The sequence below is a fragment of the Euleptes europaea genome, chromosome 3 (genome assembly GCF_029931775.1).
Source record: "Euleptes europaea isolate rEulEur1 chromosome 3, rEulEur1.hap1, whole genome shotgun sequence".
NCBI classification, from domain to species: Eukaryota; Metazoa; Chordata; class Lepidosauria; order Squamata; family Sphaerodactylidae; genus Euleptes; species Euleptes europaea.
The window spans coordinates 18951747-18978934 of record NC_079314.1 but is presented as its reverse complement, the minus strand read 5'-3'; the positions used below and the strand labels follow the sequence as shown (position 1 = coordinate 18978934).

At 45.3% G+C, this 27188-nt stretch overlaps 1 protein-coding gene across 1 annotated transcript; it reads left to right on the top strand.

Moving 5' to 3' along the window:
- The first annotated feature begins 6300 nt into the window (after window positions 1-6300).
- THEMIS2 (thymocyte selection associated family member 2) lies at window positions 6301-25817 on the top strand. Its single transcript, XM_056846420.1, has 5 exons — window positions 6301-6394; window positions 16913-17053; window positions 18356-18583; window positions 19997-21027; window positions 25710-25817. The coding sequence occupies exons 1-5, from the start codon at window positions 6301-6303 to the stop codon at window positions 25815-25817; spliced, it is 1602 nt and encodes a 533-aa protein (XP_056702398.1).
- Window positions 25818-27188: the final 1371 nt, after the last annotated feature.

Here is a 27188-nt window from a genome sequence, read left to right as displayed (position 1 = left end):
GGCATTTACAGTAACAAAACAAACAGGTCAAGCCGCTAGATATGGATCTAAAAAAGAATGAATGCACAGTTCATCGGTAAATTTTATAATAAACAATTAAATGAGGGTTCCCCTCCTTCTTTCTCCCTCCTTTAGGACCTTGGCCAGGAACTCGGCTACTTGAGTGGTAACTCCGAAGCTTTTGTCATCCAATAAATGGCCGATGTTTCCAGTCGTCGTTGCAGTAGTAAATTGAGGAAGAGAGCTAGTTAAGCTGCATCGAAGCTGTGTGAAAAGTGGACAGTACAAGAGACTATGTTGTATTGTGTCCGGTTCTTTGCATTGACACCTACAACATCTCGCTTCGCGTGGCATTCCCTTGTATCTACCACTAACAACAGCTGAAGGGAATATATTAAATCCGGCCAACAAAATGCGGTCGGCATTTGTGGCCTTGCTGTAAATGGCAAGGGAGATCCTCTTTCCCATGGTTTGGGGGACCGGAACTGGGAACGACAGCCAAAATTGGTGTGGGGGGACTGAGGCCTGGTTGATGCACCAAAGGGATTGTGAGGTAATAGGGGCAGGTAGTACCATTTCAAACCATAGGCCCTGGATATCATTTCTGAATATCCCATTCTGGAGTACTCCAAAGTACTACCCCCAAGATGTAGAAAGCTAGCATATAAAGATGTTCTTCCCCCCCTCCCCTTTCCTCATGGGCTAGTTCTTTTTATTTCCACGGAGGCTTTTTTAACATAAAAACACTGAAAATAATTTGAAGTGACACGGTCCCTTCTGTTGTATATCTAGACCAGCAATATAGTACTGCTAGGGCAGGGAAGGGATGCTTCTTCTTCAGCTAATGAAAGGAGCCTCCCAAATTATGATTGGGATAGAGAGTAGGGCTGCCATCCTCCAGGTAATAGCGGAAGATCTCCTGCTATTACAACTGATCTCCAGCTGATAGAGATCAGTTCACCTGGAGAAAATGGCAATTGGACTCATTGAAGTCCCTCCCTCCCCCAAACCCTGCCCTTCTCAGGCTCCACCCCCATAATCTCCTGCCGATGGAGAAGAGGGACCTGGCAACCCTAATAGTGTTGTGGATCCCGTGGACTGCCAAAAAGAACAAATCAGTGGGTTCTAGATCAAATCAAGCCTGAACTGTCCCTAGAAGCTAAAATGACTAAACTGAGGCTATCGTATTTTGGTCACGTCATGAGACGACAAGAGTCACTGGAAAAGACAGTCACGCTAGGAAAAGTTGAGGGCAGCAGGAAAAGAGGAAGACCCAACAAGAGATGGACTGACTCAATAAAGGAAGCCACAGCCCTCAATTTGCAAGATCTGAGCAAGGCCGTCAAAGATAAGACATTGATTCATAGGGCCGCCATGAGTCAGAAGCAACTTGATGGCCCTTAATACACAAAGAGAAATAAATCACCTATTTTTTAAAAAAATCAGGGCTTTTAGGTTTAGCTGATTGAGTAAATCAATTCAAAAAAATTTGATGGGCTGAAAACTTTGATTTTTTCTTCTAAGGTGGCCCTGATTAAGCAGGCGACAGCTTTCTTAAATATTTTTAATGGGTATTCAAATCCTCAATAGGCTTCCTCAGAAAACGCTTCCTCTCTTCTCACACAGGAGTGAATGACTCTCTTAACAGTGCAACTTTAATCAGAGTTGCATTTGTCATGTTCACTAACTTCAATGGGCTTAGAAGGATGCAAAATGATTTAGAATTGCACTGTAATTGGCATTCCTAACTGACATTTCTAACGGACTGGCCATTTATGCACAGCTGCTTCCTCGTGGTCACCCCACCGACTCCTTCGGGGCTTTGCCTTGATTATGCGCGCATTTTCCGATCGTCAGAGGTCGCCTCGCTCTCCCCACGCGTTTCTGCACGTTTTGCCCGGGGTTTTCTGGATGCTGGCTAAACACGAATCCAGAAAACGTGGGCAACATGCGCAGAAACGCGAGGGGAGAGCGAGGCGACCACTGGTGGTCAGAAAATTGCATGCATAATCAAGGCAAAGCCCCGAAGGAGTTGGCGGGGTTACCGTGAGGAAACAGCCATGCATAAATGGCCCCCGTTTCCCAGAACTCCACTCCTGTTGGCTCTTGGGGGCTCTTTTTCCATTGTCTCCTGTGTTGCTGGGCAATTTATCATACTATACCTGTCACACTTGGTGGTTGTTAAAACCACACATCTATCCCATGATGAGCAGCAATAGCAAAAACCCGACCCCAAAGAAGATACCAGCTGGCTCCGGCTCAGTATATTCATACTAGAAGTAGACAAGCAAAGGCGAGCTTTAACCCACACTAGAGGTTCCGTATAAGAGCCCCGTGGCGCAGAGTGGTAAGCTGCAGTATTGCAGTCCAAGCTCTGTTCACAACCTGAGTTTGATCCCAACGGAAGTTGGTTTCAGGTAGCCGGCTCAAGGGTCGCTCAGCCTTCCATCCTTCCAAGGTCAGTAAAATGAGTACCCGGCTTGCTGGGGGTAAAGGGAAGATGACTGGGGAAGGCACTGGCAAACCACCCCGTAAACACAGTCTGCCTTGGAAACGTCAGAATGTGACGTCACCCCATGGGTCAGGAATGACCCGGTGCTTGCACGGGGGACCTTTACCTTTACCTTTAGAGGTTCCGTACTTCCCTCAGCAACTTTGGAGGGGAAATTTAGAAAACTCCCAAGAGTTTAGTGGGAATGTCCTTGTGGGGCCAGAGAAATTGAAGACTCTAGCCATGTCATTCTTAGGTGTGATTATTTATAAGGACATTAGAAGCTGATTCATCCACTGGTGAACCTAAGGGAGTTTGTTTCAGAAGAAGAGGAAATGAAATTTCTGCTGTGGGAAGGGGACACCTTTGGTCTTAACCAAGTCGCTACATTTTGCTCAGTGGCTATTAAGGTCCGTTTGAGAGAGATCACGAATGGTAATGACCAATATTGGTCACAATTAACTCTTAGGTAAATTTCAGTATAATGTTTTTATCGCAACTATCTTATAATTTTAACATATTTTTGTTAAGCTATGGAGATACTTTTAGATTTGATACCTACCTTTTAAAAATCCTTTTAAAGATTGTGATTGTTTATTATGTCCTGGCAAAAGCTGTAAATAAATATTTATCATTACCCCCAAAGACTGCAAAAATCCAGATGGGAAAACGATGAGCCATTTGCGTGATTTTTATACTTCGGTATTCTGCTTTGGAAGGCCTAGCCGCATGACCATCTACGGGTACAACATACCAGCTCTTGAAATCTGCAGGGCTTGAAAATCAACATTCAAAAAAGGAGATCTGAAAGTCAGCGAGTGGGTTGATCGAGAGTTAAATTTTGAGGCATAGCTGCCAGTAGGCATCAGTGAGTAGTTTCTGGAGGACGACTTCTGATCTGAATAGCCAAGGGAGCCTTCGGTTAATGGGGAAGCCAAACACAGGTGTAATGAAAGCAACTGGACAGGTGTGAGACTAATCTGAGCCACAGAAAAGAGGCATGTAAAAGGTCCCGTGTTCAGTCCCAGGCATCTCCAGTTAGAGGTATCTCAACTAGCAGATGCTAGAAAAACCTTGTTTCTGTCTGAGATCCTTGAGCAGGGGGGTGTCGAACTCAATTGTTACGAGGGCCGGATATGATGTAAACGCCACTTTGGCAATTGGACTCTATTTCATTGTAGTCCCTCCCCTCTCCAAACCCAGCCCTCCTAAAGGTCCACTTCCAAAATCTCCAGGTATTTCCCATTCCGGAGCTGGCAACCCTAGCGATGATTCAGGTGTATCTGATCCCGACACGTCCACACCACACAACTGAGCTGATCTTACATTTGACCCTACATATTTAACTGGCAGGTTGCCCACTGGCAGGGTAAAACTAGTTGGCATAGCCCATAACTGAGAGGACAATAAAAAAAAGCACTGCATTAGCAGGCCTTCTTTTTTTTAATTAAGTTTTTATTTTTATAGATACACACACACAAAAATTAAACATACACTATATGCATACCTGCCCTGATTTGGATGGCCAGGCTAGCCTGATCTCGTCAGATCTCAGAAGCTAAGCAGGGTCAGCCCTGGTAAGTATTTGGATGGGAAACCATCAAGGAATACCAGGGTTGCTGTGCAGAGGAAGGCACTGGCAAACCATCTCTGTTACTCTCTTGTCATGAAACCCCCAAAAAGGGGTCGCCATAAGTCAGCTGCGACTTGACGGCACTTTACACACACACATATGCATACCTAACCTTTAATACACATTACAATACTCACAATACACACAACATACCTACAGTGAGGGGGGGAAGTATTTGATCCCCTGCTAAATTTGCCCGTTTGCCCTCTGACGAAGAAATGACCAGTCCATAATTTTAATGGTAGGTCTATTGTAGCTGTGAGAGACAGAATAACAACAGGAAAAACCCCAGAAACCCAGAAGACAAAAGTCAGAGATTGATGTGCATTATAATGAGTGAAATAAGTATTTGATCCCCTATCAACCAGCCAGATTAGGGGTAGGGGTAGGGTTCTGCTGTCGACAGAAGCAATCAATCCATCAGATTCTAAAACTAGCCACCATGACCAAGACCAAAGAACTGTCCAAGGATGTCAGGGACAAGATTGTAGACCTGCACAAGGCTGGACTGAGCTACAAGACTATTGCCAAGCAGCTTGGTGAGAAGGTGACAACCCTAACCCTAACCGTCAACCTCCCTTGGTCTGGGGCTCCATGCAAGATCTCATCTCGTGGAGTTGCAATGATCATGAGAACGGTGGTGATGAAGCAGCCCAGAACTACACGGGGGGAAGTTGTCAATGATCTCAGGGCAGCTGGGACCATAGTCACCATGAAAACAGTTGGTAACACACTGTGCCATGAAGGACTGAGATCTTGCAGAGCCCGCAAGGTCCTCTTGCTCAAGACAGCACATGTACAGGCCCGTCTGCAGTTTGCCAATGCACATCTGAATGTCCCAGAGGAGAACTGGGTGAAAGTGTTGTGGTCAGATGAGACCAAAATCGAGCTCTTTGGCATCAACTCAACTCGCCATGTTTGGAGGAGGAGGAATGCTGCCTATGACCCCAAGAACACCATTGCCACCGTCAAACATGGAGGGGGACATATTATGCTTTGGGGGTGTTTTTCTGCTAAGGGGACAGGACACCTTCACAGCATCGAAGGGACGATGGACGGGACCATGTATCATCAAATTTTGGGTGAGCACCTCCTTCCCTCAGCCAGGGCATTGAAAATGGGTCGATGATGGGTATTCCAGCATGACAATGACCCAAAACACACGGCCAAGGCAACAAAGGAGTGGCTCAAGAAGAAGCACATTAAGGTCCTGGAGTGGCCTAGCCAGTCTCCAGACCTTAATCCCATTGAAAATCTGTGGAGGGAGCTGAAGGTTCGAGTAGCTACACATCAGCCTCGAAATCTTACTGACTTGGAGAGGATCTGCAGAGGAGTGGGGCAAAATACCTCCTGAGATGTGTGCAAACCTGGTGGCCACCTACAAGAAACGTCTGACCTCTGTAATTGCCAACAAGGGTTTTGCCACCAAGTACTAAGTCATCTTTTGCAAAGGGTTCAAATACTTATTTCATTCATTATAATGCACATCAATCTCTGACTTTTGTCTTCTGGGTTTCTGGGGGTTTTCCTGTTGTTATTCTGTCTCTCACAGCCACAATAGACCTACCATTAAAATTATGGACTGGTCATTTCTTCGTCAGAGGGCAAACGGGCAAATTCAGCAGGGGATCAAATACCTTTTTTCCCTCTCTGTACATCTTCTGCCTTTAACATTTCTTTGGTCAAATCTAAATCATTTTAAACCTTCTACCATATTAGGATTATCATTTATAGTGGTGAGAAAACAAACACTTCACAAACAGCAAAGAGCCCTTCATCCATGTTCTTTTTGCTCTTATCTTTCAAAACCATTAAATCTACCGCCTTATATAATGAACAGTAACGTTTAATGTAAAAAATTTTCACTCTAACAATTTATATCAAAGTGCGAAAAAAATATAAAGTAAGTAGGCTATCCCTTTTAGATGGTTAAAGCTACTTAGCTGGCGATTCTTGCGTGCGATAAAAAGCAATTATCCAGTTTTCACGTTCCTCCCACTTCTCATAAAGCATCAAGAATTAAAACCCAGCCTCTGGAGAAGTTACTCCCTTAGCCAGCTCTTGAAAAGAAGAAGCGAAAGTCCCAGCTGAACTTCTACATCACCAGTTCAACTGCCTGGCGCTGCAGCTGCTGGTGGCACGTTCAGCATCAGCTTCGCCCGTAGAAGCTGGCATGATGGAGTCCGTTTCCTTACAGCAGTACATTTGCAACCTGGATCTCCGTTCCTTGCCCCGAGTGGTGAAGATCTGCTCCGGAGTTTACTTCCAAGGTAACACCACCGAGGTTAAGATTCAGGCGAATTCAGATGGGAGGATGAAAGTGAGCGTCGAAGACTGGACGGAGGCAAGGGTTGGATTTGTGCCAGTCTGTAAACGAGACAAAGCAAAGTTGGCGTACTATGCAGTCAGATGTGACAATGCTAATTGTGGGTGGGGGGAGGAGATAAGTGTTCATGTGTTGTGGCAAAAAAACAAACAGGAATTTGGTGGTACTTAAAGATGACCACATTTAAATCCAGTATAAGCTTTTGTAGACAAGAGTCTGTTTAAAGCATTTGGAGGACTGGGCTGTAGCCCATGAAGGTTTTCGCCAGAATATGATTATTTCACCTTTTAGGTGCCACCTCTGTGTGTAAATTGCAGCCAGCTAATGGAGATCCCTCATGGGGTTTTGAAGGCAAGAGACGAACAGAAGTAGCTTTTCATTGCTGCCTCTGCATAGTGACCCTAAAGGAGAAGAGTTGTTTTTTTATATGCCAACTTTCTCTACCACTTAAGGGAGAATCAAACTGGCTTACAATCACCTTCCCCTCCCCACAACGGACACCCTGTGAGGTAGGTGGGGCTGAGAGAGCTCTAAGAGAGCTGTGACTAGCCCAAGGTCACCCAGCTGGCTTCATGTGGACGAGTGGGGGAATCAAACCCAGTTCTCCAGATTAGAGTCCACCGCTCCAAACCACTGCTCTTAACCACTACACCCTGGACTTCTTTGGCAGTCTCCCATCCAAGTACTAACCAGGCCGACCCTGCTTAGATTCCCAGGTCTGACGAGATTGGGATAGCCTGGGTTCTGTGATCTCACTGTGGTAATGAAGTAAATCTCTGTACTCACGTCAGTTGTGGAATGTTACAGGACTTCTTTATTGCAACTAAATTCTGACTGACAAAGAAACTGAAAGCAAGAAAGGAGAACATTCCTGGGGATGGAGTTTTCCTCCAACCCATAATCAGGTTCCAGTTAACTCTTTACTATCCATTTTACTACCCTGGGCCGTCCAGGTCAGGTGCCACTTACTCCTTTATTTTTTGGGATACGGTACAGAGTGGTAAGCTGCAGTACTGCAGTCCAAGCTCTGCTCACGACCTGAGTTCGATCCCGACAGAACTCGGTTTCAGGTCGCCGGCTCAAGGTTGACTCAGCCTTCCATCCTCCCGAGGTCGGTAAAATGAGTACCCAGCTTGCTGGGGGTAAAGGGAAGAGGACTGGGGAAGGCACTGGCAAACCACCTCCTAAATATAGTCTGCCTAGTAAATGTTGGGTTGTGATGTCACCCCATGGGTCAGGAATGACCCAGTGCTTGCACAGGGGACTCCCTTTACCTTTTACAGTTTACCTGGAGGCTGAACTACAATGTAAATCAACTTTTGCATTTCACCACACCATAAGGGATCTTTTGCGCAGTGTGCTGGGGAAATGGGCTGCCCACTGGGTTTTCCAGCGCTTGTGGCAAAAGAACTGTGTGGCACCTCCTTCACAGACCACAATGAATCCTGCGTGACTGCACAGCTAAATGCGAACTGGGAGATGTTTCATGGCCTCCCTAATGATAATTCATGCAACCCATTTGCTTTGAGGTCAACTTGAGTCAAGGAAGATGAAAGGGGGAAGGAGCCATGTGGGCTAGACAAATGATGTAATGTAGTGGCTGTCCCATTAGGGTTTTTTTTTTGTGGGGGGGGACAGGGTCAGCCCACAAATCTCACTGAGTCAGTCAGGGCCATTCGTTTCTCTTAAACCTTCATCTCCCTCAGAACGTGGCTGTGAAATTAAAATTAAGGGGCACCTTGGGGGAAGGTTGGGATAAAATACTTCCCAAAAGTTAGATTTGAGTCCAGTAGCACAGTAGATAGGGTTGCCAGGTCCCTTTTCACAACTGGCGGGAGGTTTTTTTACCCTGACCAGATGTGCAGCCTTACCTTCTGCTATGCTAGAGGGGAAATTTAAGAAGACACCCAGGGAGGAGAGATTCTGCCCTTGCAAATCAGGGGACTTAGAAACTATTGAGCATGCCCTCCTGAACTTCAATTTTTATACATTACCCCGTTCAAAGTTTATTGAGCCCCTCTTATCGAGAATGGGACCTGACAGGGCAGGAGAAAGGATTGAGATGCTCCTACAAGGGGATAATCCTTCAATCACTCTTCAGGTTGCGAAATTTTGCATGGCAGCAATGAAAATTCGATGCCATAGAACAGCCTCTTAGCGCAATTGACAGATGTGTCCCAGCTGTAATTTTCTTTTTAAGTGTTATAAGACTCGGACTGTAATTCTTTGTTTGTAAGAATTTATTAGCCCATGTTTTCTGTTTTATCTTGTTTTATCTGGCTAAGGGCCGTAAATAAATTATCTATATATCTATCTAGGTAGTTTCTGCTTTCGGTCTCCAACGTCCTAGCAGTCCACCGCACGCTGCTACGCAGCAAATAGCAGCTTCCTTTAGATCAGGGAAACAGCACAGGAAGAAAGGGAAACCACACACCCACACACTTCTTCCTAATCTTCAATTTTTAAAAAAATACAGGGTTGCTAAAGATCTTAATCATAGTTTTCTTGAGTCACTTCTTGTTTGGACTTCCGGTTTTTTGGCCTTGAGATGTTCCTGGATCCACAGCTGCGTCTCACAGTCCAGTCTGAAGCTGTAGCCAGATGGACACTTTAGAGCTGCAACCAGATTGTTAACAACTTGCCCTTAACAACCAGATTGTTAACAAGCCATGCCCTTATAATCTGTAGGATAGACTGGTGCACTATGCTGAACATTGGGCTGCCCTTGATGACTGTTTGTGAGCTTCACAGATTGCAGCGTGTGTAGTGCGATACATAGGCTTACCAGGTCCCCCCTCTCCTCTGGCGAGAGGTTTTTGGGATGGAGGTAAGGTGAGATCGCGGCTGCGCCGATGCGATCACATCACTTCTGGTTTACACCCAGAAGTGCCGCATCACAAGGGGCCTTTACCACTCAAACTGGGAGTTTGAGTGGTAAAAGACGCATTGCGATGTGGCACTTCCAGCTGTAAAATGCATCGCAAGGGGCCGTTTACCACTCAAACACTCTGTTTACACTCCTTTTACCACTCAAACTTTCTGTTTGAGTGGTAAACAGCCCCTTGCGATGTGTTTACACCCGGAAGCGACGTGGCGCCGCGGGCAGGCGCGCGGGCACGCGTTGCCTGCCGACCCTCAGCTGGTTGGCGGGCAGCCCTGTGGATTGACGGGGGTTTGCCCGCCACCACCTGGCACTTGGCAACCCTAGTGCTACATCCTTGCTGGCTTGCACAGAGAGTCCGTTACACTAATGTTCCAGCAGCTATACTGATTCCTTGCTGTGTTTTGAGCAAGGTTAAGTGTGCGTGGTGGTGGTATTAGGTAATATTAATATAATTGTGTGCATTGTGGTTATGTGTCTTTTGAATCATTGTTCTCTGTCCCCAAGCCCTTGAGAAATTCTCTATCCTACTTTATGCTTACCCAGTATGGCAGATATTGTTATCCATGTATTGGATGGGGGAGTTATAAACCAGATTGGGGGTGGAACATATACTGGGGCATAAGAAAGAAGACACAATGAGGGGATATGAAAACAGGAAATGTTATGTTGTTTTTTTTTCTGCTGGTCAGTGACCGTATTAGTAAATTGTTGAGGAAATTGCTATGTTGGATTACAAAATCCTGTGTAAAAGGTCGAGGAGAGAGTTTATGGCATGATGTAGGGGCTAGGAGTGGTGGACTCTAATCTGGTGAACCGGGTTGGTTTCCCCAATCCTCCACATGAGCAATGGACTCTGATCTGGAGAAACAGGTTTGATTCCCTACTCCTCCACATGAGCAGCGGACTCTAATTTGGAGAGACGGGTTTGATTCCCCACTCCTCCACATGAGCAGCAGACTCTAATCCGGTGAACTGGGTTGGTTTCCCCACTCCTACATGACGCCTACTGGGTGACCTTGGGCTAGTCACAGTTTTCTCCATACTCTCTCAGCCCCACCTACCTCACAAGGTGTCTGTTGTGGGTAAAGGAAGGGAAGGAGATTGTAAACTGGGTTGAGCCTCCTTAAAAGGTAGAGAAAATCGGGGTATAAAAGCCAACTCTTCTTCTTAAATTCCAGCAGGACAGGTGTGTTGGTCTGTCTCTGTGCATGATGTCTGATCCAGCATGGCTTTTCTTATGTTCTTATGATGTGGGCTTTAGCCCACAAAAGCTGATGCAACAATACAGCTGTCCATCTTCACCATGCGGCAAGGCTCCACATTCATTCAAATGGAATTTCAGCTGTCCATTTATGCAATTCATTCTACAGGACATCCAGCGCACCTGTTCAGACCCTCTTCTCAAGCCCTGCTCTCTGTGGCTTCACCTGCAGAGGTGGTGAAGACCACAGACGGGCCTTTTTTAGTGGTGGCACCACCATCTGCTGGATCCCTTTCCCCCTGGAGACTCACCTGGCAGCCTCCCTGACTGTCCTCTAGGCTCCAGGTCAAATTATTTCCTTTTAAACCCAAATTTTAACAGAAAGGTTCCATCTTCTTCAGATATCTGCTTCTCGACTAAGGATGGTTCTGTGGCTATCATTTTAGGTTGCTTGCTGCTCATTTTGTGCTATTTTTGTTTTAGTCCTGGCTTTTAAAAAAAATGGCTCATTTGGTTTTGTTGAATCGTTTTAGCTGCAGCAGCATCTAGTGGGTCTCTGGAGAGGTGGCATATGCATCTTCTAAATAAATGTGGCAGTGGCCACTTGTTTAGATGGGTTTAAAAGAAGATAGGACAAATTCTGGGTACTAGGTCTACCAACAGCCATTAATCATGACAGCAGAAAAAGAATCTCCATGTACATATAAAGCAGTCACATCCACTGAGCTCAGTTTTCCAGACACTGAGCCAAAGAAATGCCTTCTCTAGCAATTGTGACCTGAGATCCAGGGATGCCAGATCCCTCTTTGCCACCGGCGGGAGGTTTTGGGGGCAGAGCCTGAGGGGGGCGGGGTTTGGGGAGGGGAGGGACTTCAATGCCACAGAGTCCAATGGCCACAGCGACCATTTTCTCCAGGTGAACCGATCTCTGTCGGCTGGAAATCAGTTGTAATAGCCAGAGACCTCCAGCTGATACCTGGAGGTTGGCAACCCTACTGAGATCTTTTATGTGGTGGGCCACAGTGAGAGAAGTCTGTTGGTTTTGTGTCCTGTTTGTGGGTATGCAGGACGCATCTAGACCAGGGTCCCCATTAACGTGGTTCTCACGGGAACCATAGTGTCTACTGTTTTTTGAAAGTGGGCACTGGGACTACTTAGAGCTGTTGCCCAGCAGGGCACCTGACCGGCCGCTGGAGATCTCGTTGGCTCTGCAGATTAAAGTAATGTTGTTTCAGTGGCAGTATTGGTGCTGGCTCCACCTCCTGTGGTAGCCATTTTGTGGTCGCACCCCCCCCCATGTCAGAATTCCAATGGTGCCCACAGGCTCAAAAATAGGGTTGCCAACCTCCAGGTACTAGCAGGAGATCTCCTGCTGTTACAACTGATCTCCAGCCGATAGAGATCAGTTCCCCTGGAGGAAATGGCCGCTTTGGCAATGGGACTCTATGGCATTGAAATCCCTCCCCTCCCCAAACCCTGCCCTCCTCAGGCTCTGCCCTAAAAACCTCCCACCGGTGGTGAAGAGGGACCCAGCAACCCTACTCAAAAAGGTTGGGAACCCCAGTTGTTTCCTGGATGCTAATAAACAGGTTATTGGAAACAGGGTGGTGAAGGGACCACTGCTGTGATCCAGCAGCGGGTTCTTCTGAGAGGCGTCCACCATCTGCCTTTGAAAGGGGCCTGGTTCCTTCACATGCAGAAGAAATCCCCCGTTTCTCTCCCTGCCGAGTCATACAGCGCAAACAATTAAGGAAGGAAGGTGACCATCCTCAAAATAGATGCCGTCATCAATGCGAGGAGTGAGAGGAATGGTTGAGGCGATGCAAATTGAAACAACCGAAGCAGCACATCACATTTGCCTGATTCGTGTTTCTGACGCAAGAGCCCTGCCAGAAATAGACGGTGGGAATGAGAGGCGGGCAGGTGGGCAGGCTGGATAAAGTAGGAATGAAAGAATAGAAACTAAAAATAGGAAAAGGGTCCAGGAGAATGAGAGATAGGGTTGCCAATCTTCAGGTAATAAACTGGAGAAATAGGCACAAGTACCAAATGCTAAGCTGAGGAAATAAATAGTACTAGGCTCTTGCAATGCAAACAAGCAACTATTAATAATACGAAACTGTGCAATAAGTGATTATAGCACAGTTTTGTATTATTAATAGATGCTTGTTTGCATTGCAAGAGCCTAGTACTATTTATTATTGCACAGTTTCGTATTATTAATAGTTGCTTGTTTGCATTGCAAGAGCCTAGTACTATTTATTTCCTCAATCTTCAGGTAATAGCTGGAGATCTCCCGCTATTACAATTGATCTCCAGCCGATAGAGATCAGTTCACCTGGAGAAAATGGTCACTTTGGCCATTGGACCCTATGGCATTGAAGTCCCTCCCCTCCCCAGACCCCGCCCTCCCCAGGCTCCACCCCCAAAACAGCATGTTGGTGGCAAAGAGGGACCTGGCAACCCTAATGAGAGAGCAGCCTACTAATTGGAGCACAGCCCCAAAGGTTTGAGACTTGCACTGGATTTGCTGAAAGCCGCGCAGAAGGTTGATGCATGCGCACTCTGTGCGTAGGGCATGGTATCCCTTCCCCCCCTTTTTGGGGTCTAGACAAGGAGTTTTGTGGCACCTTAAAAATCAGCAGGTTTATTGTAGCATAAGCTGTCATGGGCCCGCTTCACCAGGTGCATGAAGTGAATCCTCCGTTTCTTAATACACGTGCCCCCGTGTGTTGTACTGAAGTACGTGCAAGACATGCTTACGGATACTACTCTGGCAATCCTACCACCGCTACACACTCTCTCCCCCCCCAATCTTTCCTTATATTTTTTTGGATTTCCAAAAAGGTTTCATTGAAGTCTTTCATTTAAAAACTCCTACATAACCTTATTGTAAAGGTATTATTTCAAGTTTACAAAAAAAGTTTAAAGATAACTCTCCTTTGACTCCTTCATAGCCTAAGAAGTGGCAGAGAGAAATCAACTCCCATGTCTCTGAGGATGACTGGACATCTATTTGGAAGATGTATCCTCTTAAATCAGCTTCTACCAATATTAAAGAACTAGTGTATAAAATCATGAGTCAGTGGTATCTCACTCCCTCTCACCTTCATCCTATCGTACCAGGGCACTCAGGTCTATGCTGGAAAGGCTGTGGCGACTCTGCTAATTTCCTACACTGCTGGTGGACATGCTCAAAAGTTAGTTTATTTTGGGACAAGATCTTGAGAGAGAGAGAATTAATCATGCCATACAAAGTCCCTCATGATGCTTTAATTGTCCTACTAGAAAAAATTGATATTCAACAACTCTATACCCCAAAACGGGAACTGATTTCAATACTGCTACTGGCAGCACAATTTCTGACTGCCTCGTACTGGAAAAAAGCAAAGATGCCTTCTACTGGGCAGTAGTCTGAGAAGGTGTAGAACCTTTTAATTTCAGACAAGATGTCTTCACAACTCAAAGTCGCAAATAACTTATCTTATTCTACAAACTTTTTAAATAGATGGCTGCCTTTTCTAGAATATGTGTCCACAAAACTATCGTATGATTTGGATTTATTAAGTCCTGCTAAGTGGTATTTTTTTCTGTTAAAAACACTGATGTATAATTTTGGAACAAAGTATAATATTGGAACATATTTTGGAACCAAGCGTTGAAACATATCTTGATTGTACTATGATGTTTAACGTATTGCTGTTGTATTTTTATTTTTGTTGTTGTCATCATAAACTAAACTCAAAATAAAGAGTTAAAAAAAACAAAACAAAAACAAAACAAAAAACTCCTACGTAAAGTCAGCAATTTCTAGGAATTACTAGGGAAGAAACCAAAAATAAAAATGGTTAGTCTGATGATATATTTCTGTAAATCAGGTTCATAGCTTGCGGGGGTCACCCTGGAATTGACAGCCTCAGATAACAGCTGTAGTGCCCCCCGCCCAAGTGCTTTTTATTGGCTTTGGCTGATTCATTACAAGAAAAAATATACTGTCATGTGATCCATGACTTGGTGACTTCTAGATTAAATTACTGGATCTGCCCTTGAAGAACTTCAATTAATGCAAAATGTAGCCAACTTGTCTCTTTTGGGAGGTAAAGGGAGGGGAGCACTGGCTACACATTTTTTTCCAGGCAGAATTCTTCAAGGTAATAGCTATAAACAGTCTAGGACAAGAATAAGCCCAGGAAAATTTGGTCCAGCTCTGAGATCTGCCAATGAGATCCTTCTCAGGATTCCATCCCTGATGGATGGGCAACTGGACTTCAATTACATCCCTGATGGATGGGCAATCAAGAGCAGGGCCTTTTTAGTGGTTACCTCAACTTTATGGAACTTAGAGACAGATCTTTCTGCTGCTCTTGCCTTTCTTCAGGTGCAGGTGATCTTTTTATTCCACCACACGTCTGGTACAGGGATTGTCATTGCACCTGCTGAAATCTATGCACTTACACTGGAGTTATGCATGGCATGGAGAGAGTAGACAGGGAGAAGCTATTCTCTCTCTCAGTACTAGAACGCGGGGTCATCTGCTGAAGCTGGAGAGTGAGAGATTCAAAACAGATGGAAGTATTTCTATACACAATGCATTAACTGTGGAACTCCCTGCCCCAGGATGTGGTGATGGCTGCCAACTTGGAAGGCTTTAAAAGGGTAGTGGACATGTTCATGGAGGATAGGGTTATCCTTGGCTACTAGTCAAAATGAATACTACTCATGATGCATACCTATTCTCACCAGTCTCCTGACTGCTCCTACTTTGTAATAGTGGCGGTGAATCACTTCAGTTTGTTACACCTTCTTTTTAGTTAAATAGTTTAAGTTGCATAGTTAAATTGTGGAACTCCCTGCCCCAGGATGTGTTAATGGCTGCCAACTTGGAAGGATTTAAGAGGGTAGTGGACATGTTAATGGAGGATAGGGCTATCCACGGCTACTAGTCAAAATGAATACTACTCATGATGCATACCTATTCTCTCCAGTCTCCGGACTGCTCCTACTTTGTAATAGTGGCGGTGAATCACTTCAGTTTGTTACACCTTCATTTTAGTTAAATAGTTTAAGTTGCATAGTTAAATTGTGAAACTCCCTGCCCCAGGATGTGGTGATGGCTGCCAACTTGGAAGGATTTAAGAGGGGAGTGGGCATGTTCATGGAGGATAAGGCTATCCATGGCTACTAGTCAAAATGGATACTAGTCATGATGCACACCTGTTCTCTCCAGTCTCAGAGGAGCATGCCTATTATATGAGGTGCTGTGGAACACAGGCAGGATAATTCTGCTGCAGTCATCTTGTTTGTGGGCTTCCTAGATGCCCCTGGTTGGCCACTGTGTGAACAGACTGGTGGACTTGGTGGGCCTTGGTCTGATCTAGCATGACTTTTCTTATGTTCTTATGAGTACCTCTGCATACCATTGCACTGTTAATCTCTTAAACTCCTATTTGATACTGCTGCTACCTGAGATTTTCCTGAAGTTTTGTGCATGCTGGTTTCTTGTCATTTCAAATTTTAGCCAAATTTTTAAAGCAGTTCTCAAACAGTATAGTCCTATGGGAAATGTATTATTAGTGAAGAGTATGAAAATCTGCTTTACTCATCGATTTTCTGAGGGGTTAAAACTGGGTTCTTTCAAAGGACTTTGGGGGTGAAGAACTTTAAGGCGGAAGCTACATTTTATGCTCCTTCACCGTGGTGTAGTGGTTAAGAGAGGTGGTTTGGAGCAGTGGACTCTAATCTGGAGAACGGGGTTTGATTCCCCGCTCCTCCACATGAGCGGCAGATGCTAACCTGGTGAACAGGGTTGGTTTCCCCGCTCCTACACATGAAGCCAGCTGGGTGAACTTGGGCTAGTCACAGCTCTCTTAGAGCTCTCTCAGCCTCACCCACCTCACAGGGTGTCTGTTGTGGGGAAGGGAAGGTGATTGTAAGCTGGTTTGAGTCTTCCTTAAGTAGTAGAGAAAGTTGGCATATAAAAACCAACTCCTCTTCTTCCTTCTACTAGTTTGCACTGGCTGTCCCTCCCCCCTTAAGCCAGTTGTAAGCTACCTTATGGATCCTTAGTGGATTGAAAAAGTGAGGTCTAAATGGTTTAAACAAATCTCCCTATCTTTCACTGGCAATCCTTTTACTCCTTTGCCCTCTGCCTTCCGGGTTGCTTTCCCACTTTTGCTGTATTTAAATAAAGTGATGTTGTTCAAAGATCTTTAACTTATATCCTTAAATTTTGGCATGGGTCAATCAGCTATGTCTATCTGGATAAAGCCACCTGCAACACAATCCCTGCCATGGGCTGCTTGCTCTGGCCTCTTCAGCCTAGCAGTTAACTTTTTTTTCTCTTCCCAACCACTGACTGAGATTTATTTTTTCTACAGGGTCTGTTTACGAGATCTCGGGTAGCGAATGCTGCTTATCAACAGGAGACCTGATCAAAATTGTTGATATCCAGCTCCTGAAAGTCAATTGTGAAAGCACTGAAAAAGATCAGCTTGTGGAGCTTCCGCTGACGTTTAAAGGTGCATATGCGTTCAAAATTTCCCATGTTGCAGTAGCTGCAACTTTGCTGGAAAACACTCTGAGCCACACATCCCCAATTTGAATTTAGCTTCCTCAGCAAATTAACTAGGAACCTTGAGGCAAGCCGCTCTCTCTTAACCTTGCCATCTGTAAAACTGTACACGGAGACAGTTTAGTAGTAGAGTACATGCTCTGCTTACAGAAGGGATGTGTGTATGTTACGTGCCATCAGATCCCTTCTGGCTTAGGGCGACCCTATGAATTTATGACCGCTCAACCATCCTATCATGAACAGCCTTGCTCAGGTGCTGTAAACCAAAGGCCATGGCTTCCTTGATTGAGTTCATTGATCTCACATTGGGTCTTTCTCTTTTCCTGACGCCTTCAACTTTTCCAAGCATTATTTCCAGGGGGTCTTGTCTTCTCATAATATGACCAAAGTACAATAGCCTCAGTTTAGATTTTAGCTTCTACGGGGACTTCTGGTTTGATTTGATCTAGAACCCACTTATTTGTCTGTTTGGCTGTCCACAGTATCCATAAAACTCTCCCTCAACACATTTCAAGTGAATCAACTTTCTTCACTGTCCAACTTTCACATCTATACATAGTAATGGGGAATACCATAGTATGAATTATCTTGATCTCAGTCTACAGAAGGACCCAGGTTCCCTTTCTGGTACCTCCGGTTAAAGGACCTCACTAGCAAGTGCAGGCAAAGACATTATTCTGCTGAATTACTTACTGCCAAAGCAGGCAACACAGTGCTCTATGGATCAATGGTTTACTCCAATAAAAGGCACCTTTGTATGTTCAAAACGGGATAACACAGTCCTATCCTACATGGTTGTTTCAATGATAATGCATACAACACCACTCTTTTCTCTGCCTGGATAGGTTATTCTCCAGCTCTGCACTGGGTGTGATTGTACCTTTAACTAGTTTCTGATGCTAAGGAATCTCCCATCCATGGAGACTGTTAAAATCTCTGGACTGGCCTACTTCCAAGCTGGAAGATGATTTTAGGAGGGCTCTCTTCGGAAGCCAGCTCACCTTTACTTTTTGATCATCTATAGATCATTTCAATTACAAGCGTTCCTGTAGGAGTAGGGAAATACTGGCCTAGATGCTTGATTTAAGGCCAAAGTAGAGATATTTGGATCACTTAATTCTGTAGCAAAGACCAGCTTCTACATGTTGTGTTGCAGAAACAGGGACATGCAAGGACAATTTTGGAGGGTAGCAGCCCTAGCTGTGAACAAGGAGCAAACACTAATCCTGCATTCTCTCAACTTCCCCAGGTCTCTTTCAGCTCAGTCCAGAACGGCCACATAAAACACAGTTGCAGCGTTTCCTTCCGGGTGCCCTCTCCATCAAAGGCAAGTCCCCAGCCTGTGACAAACAGCAGTATACACTCCAGGAGATCCTGCAGTCGCCCACCATACGAGGGAAGATGCTTAAATGCCCTGAACTTGGCAGCAGCAAATACCAGCTGTGCCCAGTGTATACAGTGGAAGCAATAATGCACTGTAAGTATAAATCAGTGGTTCCCAAAGTGGGCAGTACCACCCCCTGGGAGGTGGTGGGATTACCTAGGGGGGCACTAAGAGGCAAGGGGGCAGCAGGGGGGCGATAGAGGCGGGCCCCTTCAACCGTGTTGTTCACTAATTTACAGTAGATCCAGCTATGGCACCATGCTGGCAAATTTGGTGGAAACTATCAGAATTTCCCCCCAGACTTTGAAGAGCTGGTACCACTGGTTCAAGTTCATCAGTTTTGTTAAATAAATTTCAACTAAAAAAATTTCATTTGGTTTTGAATAGATGTGCAATTAATTGTTACTGCTTGAAATTTTATTGTTATCTTCTTTGGTGAGTCATGCAAACCCCTTTTTTGAATAATGCTTTTTTTAGGATAGGGTAGGGGGTGCTGGGGTTGAGTTTGTGGAATCAAGGGAGCTGTGGCCCGAAATGTTTGGGGACTACTGGTATAGATTAACCGGGGGTGTTTTTTGTCACTAAGAAGAAACGGAGTTGCAGATGCTTTTGCATGTACAAATGCCTGCCTGGTTCTATGGAGCAACAATGCAGCACTCTGTTCTTGTACTATGAAACTGATTACGGCTCGTTCCTACCATATTGCTAAACCGGTATCTGAACGGTACAACGTTTCAATTTCCCCCCCCCACACAGTTACTACGGCACAGCAGCTTATTTGTTCCAATAATATGTGAAGCCTACATACAGAGAAAGGGAGAGGAAAGCAACAGCATCTTTTTTGACACCTACAGCCAGAATGTCCACGAGATTGATACTAGAATCTGCTCTCCTTATTAAGAAAGAGGGCAGTGGAATCCCCACTCTGCCTTAATTTTTTTTAAATTTATTATAATTTTTATTTTATATAATGGGATAAAGAAACAGAAAGGGATAAAAAGGAAGAGAACAAACACATGTCTGTGTCCAAGCTTTAACAGAGTAATACATTCATACATCAACTTCAATCTCACCCTTTAAATTCTGAAGCTAATTCTTAATAATGCCCTTTAATAGTTTACTATTCCCTCACTGAGTGCAATATTTTACAAAATAGTTAAAAGCACTTGGTAAGTGATAACTGATCAATTACATTCTAATACCTCAATGTAAATTATTAGCCTTAATTCTAACAATAAGCCGAAACTACCCTTGCCTTATACTAAATACCGGTTGATGATATATCTCTATGCCCTACATCTAGCAGAGATATTTGGCACAGATATTTATCATATATTGGTTGCCGTAATATATATATATATATATATATATATATATATATATATATATATATATATATATATATATATATATTTTAAAGACTCCAGTAGCCATCTTCTTTCTTCTGTACTTTAATGGGCATCTGCTCTGGAGCTCTTATTGTTAATGAACGGCTTTGCCTTGCAGGGCGAAACGACGTGGTAAAAATCGACTCGACGCTGGACGTTGAGGTGGTTGACGTCACCGAGGAGTCTCAGCACATCCACTTTATCAAGCCACTGATGCTAAGTCAGGTTCTGCTGATGGATGAAGCGCTGCCAGCGCGAGCAGAGATCCTCAGGCCCTCAGAGAACACGCCCGTCTTCCAGAGCAAGTGGGTTTCCCACCTCCGACGAGGCTGCAGGATTCAGATCCACGGCAAAGTGTCGTCGTGGAAAATCCTGGCCACTTCCCGCAAAGGCAGGAGACATGCCTGCCACTTTCTCATCTCCGGCAGCTATGAGGGCCGCTTCCGCCGCTGCCCGCGCGAGTTCCACTCAACCTCAGAACTGGCCAGCGGTCTAGGCTTGGCTAAGAAACTGCATGTGGTAGTCACCAAGGACGACGAAAGCAGCGACGGGGAGCTTCCGCGGTTTGGCATAGGGGATCGGCTAGAAGTGCTTGGTCTCCTGAGGGCACGCCATCCTTCCGCCAGAGACGTGCTAGAATGCATCAGGGACAACGGAGACGGGGATACAGAACGCATCAAGGTGCCCCTCTTCTTGGATGCCAGCTTTGTGGAAGATGTTCGCGACAGCACAAAGTACACCCTCCCAGAGGTGGTGGGACGCTTCCACCTGCCCTGCGAGGTCAAGGTGGTGGCCAACAGCGAAGCCCCCGATCCTCTCGCCTGTGTCTCAGTGCTGACCCTGGAGGCTCAGATCACAGAGCCTTTTCTCATGGTCAGTCTGGAGGAGGAGCTGCCCGTCACCTTCGAGATTCCTCCCCGGTGGCTGGACGTGTCTCTGTTCTTCACTGGAGGCTCAGCCAAGCCCACACCTCCCTCCATCAGTCCCCAGGTCGAGGAGCTGACAGAGGCCTTTTATTATAGCTTGCTAAAGACCTTGCCCAACAACACACCCGCTCCTCCGAGGCCCCCTAAGAGAAGCGATTCAACGAGCAAGCACTCCCAAAGGATTTCCCAAGAAGGGAAGAGGAAAGCATCAGCACCCACTCAGGTAGTAGACAACTGGGAAAGGAGGAGAGAAATAGGGTTATTCATGAAAAGTGTAAAAAATATCTCCCAAATTCCATACTCGGATTGGGAACAGATGCTGGTTTAAGGTATCAGAAGTTGTTTAGCTTTAATAAAATTCAGCTGCAGGGTTCAGGAAATTGTCACAAAATTGTTGTTGCTGTTGTTAGGTCAAACTTATAACCCGCTCTACCCCAGCAACACCAGGCTCAGAGCGGTTCACATAATCTATAAAATATACAATACAATAATAAAATCGGAGAAAACAATACATTAAAACGGCCCTAAATGAATTAAAATCACAAATTGCCCGTACACGTTTTGCATGCTTTCTTCAGGGGGATCTTTCTTAATTCAAACATCCCACGCAAGCAATGAAAACAATCATGAATGCAAAGAGACGTAGGCTTCTGATTCAAAAGGTGACAGCCCTGTCACTGTTTGAATTGGATGGAATTTGGGCAAGGAATCAAGAGGCTATATGGGGGCGGGGGGGAGATACCATAGCATGTATGGTTTCCATCATCCTTGGGAGGGGGGAAAGTAGGATGCAGGGCAATGGAAAGGAAGTAGACATCGCACAGCATCAGCTCTATGTAGGGGCGGAGATGTGGGGTGGAAAAGTTTCGATTTCTAAAAATGTATTGTTTCGTAAAATAAATGACAATGAACAGATATCATTGACAGTAAGACATGAGGCAAGCTGGGTAGTTTCGAAGTTGTACTTAATGTTTTCCAGGCAATTACCCCTACACTGTGTGTGAGAGAGTACTTGTATGTTGTTGTTTTTGCAAATGGAGTAAACTGTGCTAAATAATTTAATTTAAAAAAAAATCAAGTTATGCACTCACCTGATTTGACCTGCATAGGCCAACCAAAACCAAAGCTGAAATTCTTATGGGGCCTCTTCTCCTCCTTGCACAGTGGAAGAGATCTTGTACTCACCACTCTGCTATGGAACTAATTTGAACAATGCTATGAAGATGCTATAAATTGTGGCACTCCCTGCCCCGGGATGTGGTGATGGCTGCCAACTTGGAAGGCTTTAAGAGGGGAGTGGACATGTTCATGGAGGAGAGGGACTATCCATGGCTGCTAGTTAAAAATGGATACTAGTCATGACGTATACCTATTCTCTCCAGGATCAGATGAGCACACCTATTATATTAGGTGCTGTGAAACACAGGCAGGATGGTGCTGCTGCAGTCATCTTGTTTGTGGGCTTCCTAGAGGCACCTGGTTGGCCACTGTGTGAACAGACTGCTGGACTTGATGGGCCTTCGTCTGATCCAGCATGGCTTTTTCTTATGTTATGTTAAGAAGTACTGTGAAACTGTGGCGACCCAGTAATCTTGGTGGAAGAGTTAAAATTCTGCTGCTATTGGATGAGCGGACAAGCATGTGCACAAGCACGTCATGCGGATCTTTTGAGTGTGCCAGAACTACACATGACGCTGCTGAATCAGACCATCAGTCTATCAAAGTCAGTATCGTCTACTCAGACCGGCAGCAGCTCTCCAAGTTCCCAGGCAGGGGTTTTTCACATCACCTGCTGCCTGATTCTTTTAACTGGAGATGCCGAGGATTGAACCTGGGACCTTCTGCATGCCAAGCAGATGATCTACCCCTGAGCCACAACCTCTCCCCTACAGCGCAACGAGTTTCAGAGTTAACTCCAGTTTAAGTCCATTTTCAACCCAATTTCCACCCAGTTTCAACTCTGCATTGAGTATTAGCGTGTCTGTTCCTTTGGCCTTTTTTTGGTCCTCCCTTAAATTTAAATAACGTAAGTGAAGTACAAGCTATACTGGCTTTAAATTTTGACAAATATTACCAAAAAAATTCTACCTGAAGCTTTGAATTTAGCATTTGAACCTCACTTGATTAATCCCCCCCCCCAACTGAATATTTCAGTTCTATTTTGGCTGGTTCTGGGACACAAGAGTAGTATGGGATTAAAATAAAATAGCTTACTAAGTACAAATCAAAATAAATATGCTAAATCACATTCTGTTTAGGGCATAGGTATATTTTCTAGCTCATGGGTTGGATCTAGCCAGCTGTTTCACTCAATGCTCACCCAATTTCCCTCCTTATTATATACCCTGCCCTGTGTGTTTGTTTCCCACCATACCTTTTGAGGAGGGCTGTGGGTCAGGAGAAGAGCACCTGCTTGGCATGCAGAAGGTCCCGGGCTCAATCCCTAGCATCTCCTGTTAAAAAGGACCAGGCAGTAGGCAATGTGGAAGACCTTCACCTGAGACCCTGGACAGCCACTGACAGTCTAAGTAGACAGTACTGAACTTGATGGACCAATAGTCTGAGACATAAAGTTGCCAACCTCCAGGTACTAACTGGAGATCTCCTGCTATTACAACTGATCTCTAGGTGATCGCACCTAGACCAGTTCCCCTGGAGAAAATGGCCGCTTTGGCAATTGGACTGTATGGCATTGAAGTCCCTCCCCAACTCCGCCCCAAGAATCTTCAGGTATTTCCCAACCCGGAGCTGGCAACAGGCAGCATCATGTGTTCATGTGATGGTCAAAGGAAGCCTCCTCCTCACTTTTTCACCTGAAAGAGATCTGCTAGATCCAACCCCATAGATTTCCAGAAAACATCCTGCATTGTGTAAGGGATGGGGGAAAGAATCACCTCCATCTCTTGCAGTCAACATGGGGACAAGGGGGGGGGGGCGGAGAGAGAAAGGGAATGGACAGACTAGCCGGTTACTGATTATGACTTCCTGGAAAGAGCTTCAAATTGAACAGCTGCATTCCTGACTCTATACGCCAGCATCTGCCCCAGTGCCAGGGATCTTAGCTACTATTATTGTCACCAAATATGAACTGTATTTGAAACAAACTTTAATGTCACTATTTCCCTTTTATCAGCTGTCTTCTACAGATTCAAAAGATACATTCCAAGAGACTGCAAAACCTCTGTACCCTGGGAGTCTGCAAGCAAGAGCAGGTTCGGATACTTGGACTCACTCGAACCAGTACAGTATACAATACGGACCTCCAAGACCCCAGACCACCAAACTCTTCAAGCAAGCCAAAGGTACGATTAGTTCTTCCCCTTCAGGAAATGCATTAAATGGTATCCCACACATACCAATGTACCCTCCCAGACATGAACATTTCTTTAGAATTATCTTGGGAAAATATCCCATAAGGATCGAAAAGCAGTGCTGGCACACTGCTCTCAATTGAGGTGGAAAAATGAAACCACTGCAGCAAGCAAAATAACAGCTAAAGTTTAGACCAGTGGTTCCCAATGTGGGCAGTATCACCCCCTGGGGGGCGGTGGGATTACCTAGTGGGGCACTAAGAGGCAGGGGGGTGCTAGAGGTGGGCCCCTTCAACTGTGTTGTTGGATAGGGTAGGAGGTGCTGGGGTTGAGTTTGTGGAACCAAGGGGTCGGTGGCCCGAAAAGTTTGGGAACCACCAGTTTAGACCTAACACAAATAGGCAGGAAGCGATAAATACATCATCTTAGCAAATAATGTATTCCCGTCGTACTTGTTAATACACCCCAAACTAGGGCCAGAGTAGAACCAAGGTGAAAATTCAGTTTAGCGGCAGGAAACTCTCTTAAATCAAGAGAACTGCACTAAAATATTCCTAACGGGGACTCCCAGATCAGCATTTGATAAACTCTGGGGAAGACCGGGAAGCCAAAATGGCCTGGGAAAATTGCCATACCAGAGGGAGGACCAGCTGGTGGCAGTAGCTTTGGGAGATATACTGAGGTCTGGGGCCTCCCCAGATGAGGAGAGTCTAGGTTCAAGGAGAAGGAAAACCCCAAGCTATCTGTCCACCAAGACTTTCCCCAGTGCCAATAACGGGCAATCCACCTCTGGCATAATGGATTCAGTAGATGTGATGATTTAATGCAAACTGTTCCTAACGAAGTAATGGTATCGTGGCTTGTGGGTGGATATGGCCTTTGGCAGTGGTTCCCAAACTTTTCGGGCCACTGCCCCCTTTGTTCCACAAATTCAACCCCAGTGCCCCCTACCCTATTTTATAAAAAGCATTATTCAAAATAGGGGTTTGCATGACTCACTAAGAAGATAATAACAATAAAATTTCAAACAGTAACAATTACCGGTAATTGCACATTATTCAAAATCAAATTAAAACTTTTTTAGTTGAAATGTATTCAACAAAACTAATGAACTTGATGCAGTGGTACCAGCTCTTCAACGTCTGGAAAAAAATTCTGATAGTTTCCACCAAATTTGCCAGCATGGTGCTATAGCTTGATCTATTGTAAATCATTGAACACAGTTGACGGGGCCCACCTCTAGCACCCCCCTGCTGCCCCCTTGCCTCTTAGTGCCCCCCTAGGTAATCTCACCCCCCCAGGGGGGTGGTACTGCCCACTTTGGGAACCACCGGCCTATGGCAACCTGGATTCCAATCCCTGCACAACCACGTTCTGTGAGCGGCGTTGGGCAGTAGATCGCTGTCCTTCGGCCTAGCCTGCCTCCCAGTGGTCGGATAAAATGGGATTGCCTTCCCCTATGATGCCAGCAGTTCCTTGGAGGAAAGACCAGACACAGATGTAGGAAAGCAACTGAACACATGTCCTTCAGGCTTCAGAGGTCTAGGACCATCGCTTGTGTTTGAACTAGCTCTCGTTTCTCTTTCCTTTTCAGACAGTGACAACTCCGACCATGATTATGAGGACATTTGTGAACCGCTTCAAGAAACTATTCGCAAAATGCAAGGCACTACTATTAAACACTGAAGCTCCAATCTACTAGGTCACCAAGGCTGGTATAAGCAGTACTTTGGTCTCATTTCCCTCCCTCCCCATTATTCCTGGTCAGCAATAGCTGTGTTGGTTTTAGAACCAGGACTGGGAGACAGATAGTAAGGTGGACAGCGGAGGTCATACCTATCACTCCAGAGCTAGAATGCCAGAAGGCCACATTCTCTTTACCCCAGGAAGTAAGTAAAAAACTAAGCAAATGCCCTGTTTATACCTTTGCAAGGACACCTGGTGTCTTAAGGGGGCATAAACTCAGGACTGCTGGACTCTTAGGACTAATCAACCTTGTTAAAGACCCATGCAAGAGAAGCAAGCGTAGCCAGCTAGGAGCAAACATAGGTGTTCAGGAGGTCCAACTAAAGCCACAAAGAGGAATTCCATCTGCCCTTGTGTTCAGTAAAATTAGAGCCTGAACTTAGACACTGCTATATAAAACACCACTCACAGCCTTGACCAGTACAAACAATAAGGGAGCCTGTTTTGGTATGCAATACATCTCTTCACACAACGCATAGCTAAATTGTGGAACTCCCTGCCCCAGGATGTAATTATGGTTGTCAACTTGGAAGGCTTTAAGAGAGGACACGTTCATGGAGGAGGGGGGCATTCATTACTACTGATAAAAATGGATACTAGTCATGATTCAGACCTATTATCTCCAGGATCAGATGAGCATGCCGAATATATTAGGTGCTTTAGAACACGGGCAGGATAATGCTGCTGCAGTGGTCTTGTTTGTGGGCTTCCTAGAGGCACCTGGTTGGCCACTGTGTGGACAGACTGCTGGACTTGATGGGCCTTGGTCTGATCCAGCATGGCTTTTCTATTGTTCTTATGTCAGCCAGGACTGATTATGAAATATAGAAGCACGACAACTTGTGTATCCTATCCAACTTTTAAATTCTTAAACTGTTTGAACAAGTTATCCCTTAGAGGAATCACACAAGGATTTGGTAACTGTTTCAATACTGACCTTTAAATCCTGATACAGTTTGGAACCAGCACACCTTAACGACCTCCCACTCCTATATAAACCTACCCAACCACTACAGTCATCTTCTGAGGCCCTGCTTCAGGGGTCCGTGCCTTGAACACATGAAGCTGCCTTATACTGAATCAGACCCTTGGCCCATCAAAGTCAGTATTGTCTACTCAGACCGGCAGCAGCTCTCCAGGGTCTCAGGCTTGAGGTCTTTCACATAACCTACTTGCTGGGGATTGAACCTGGGACCTTCTGCGTACCAAGCAGATGCTCTACCTCTGAGCCACAGCCCCTCCCTTCTGAGGTTAGGCAGGTGGTAACCCAAAACAGGGCCTTTTCAGTCATGGCACCAGGGTTGTCAACCTCCATCCCCAGGAATAT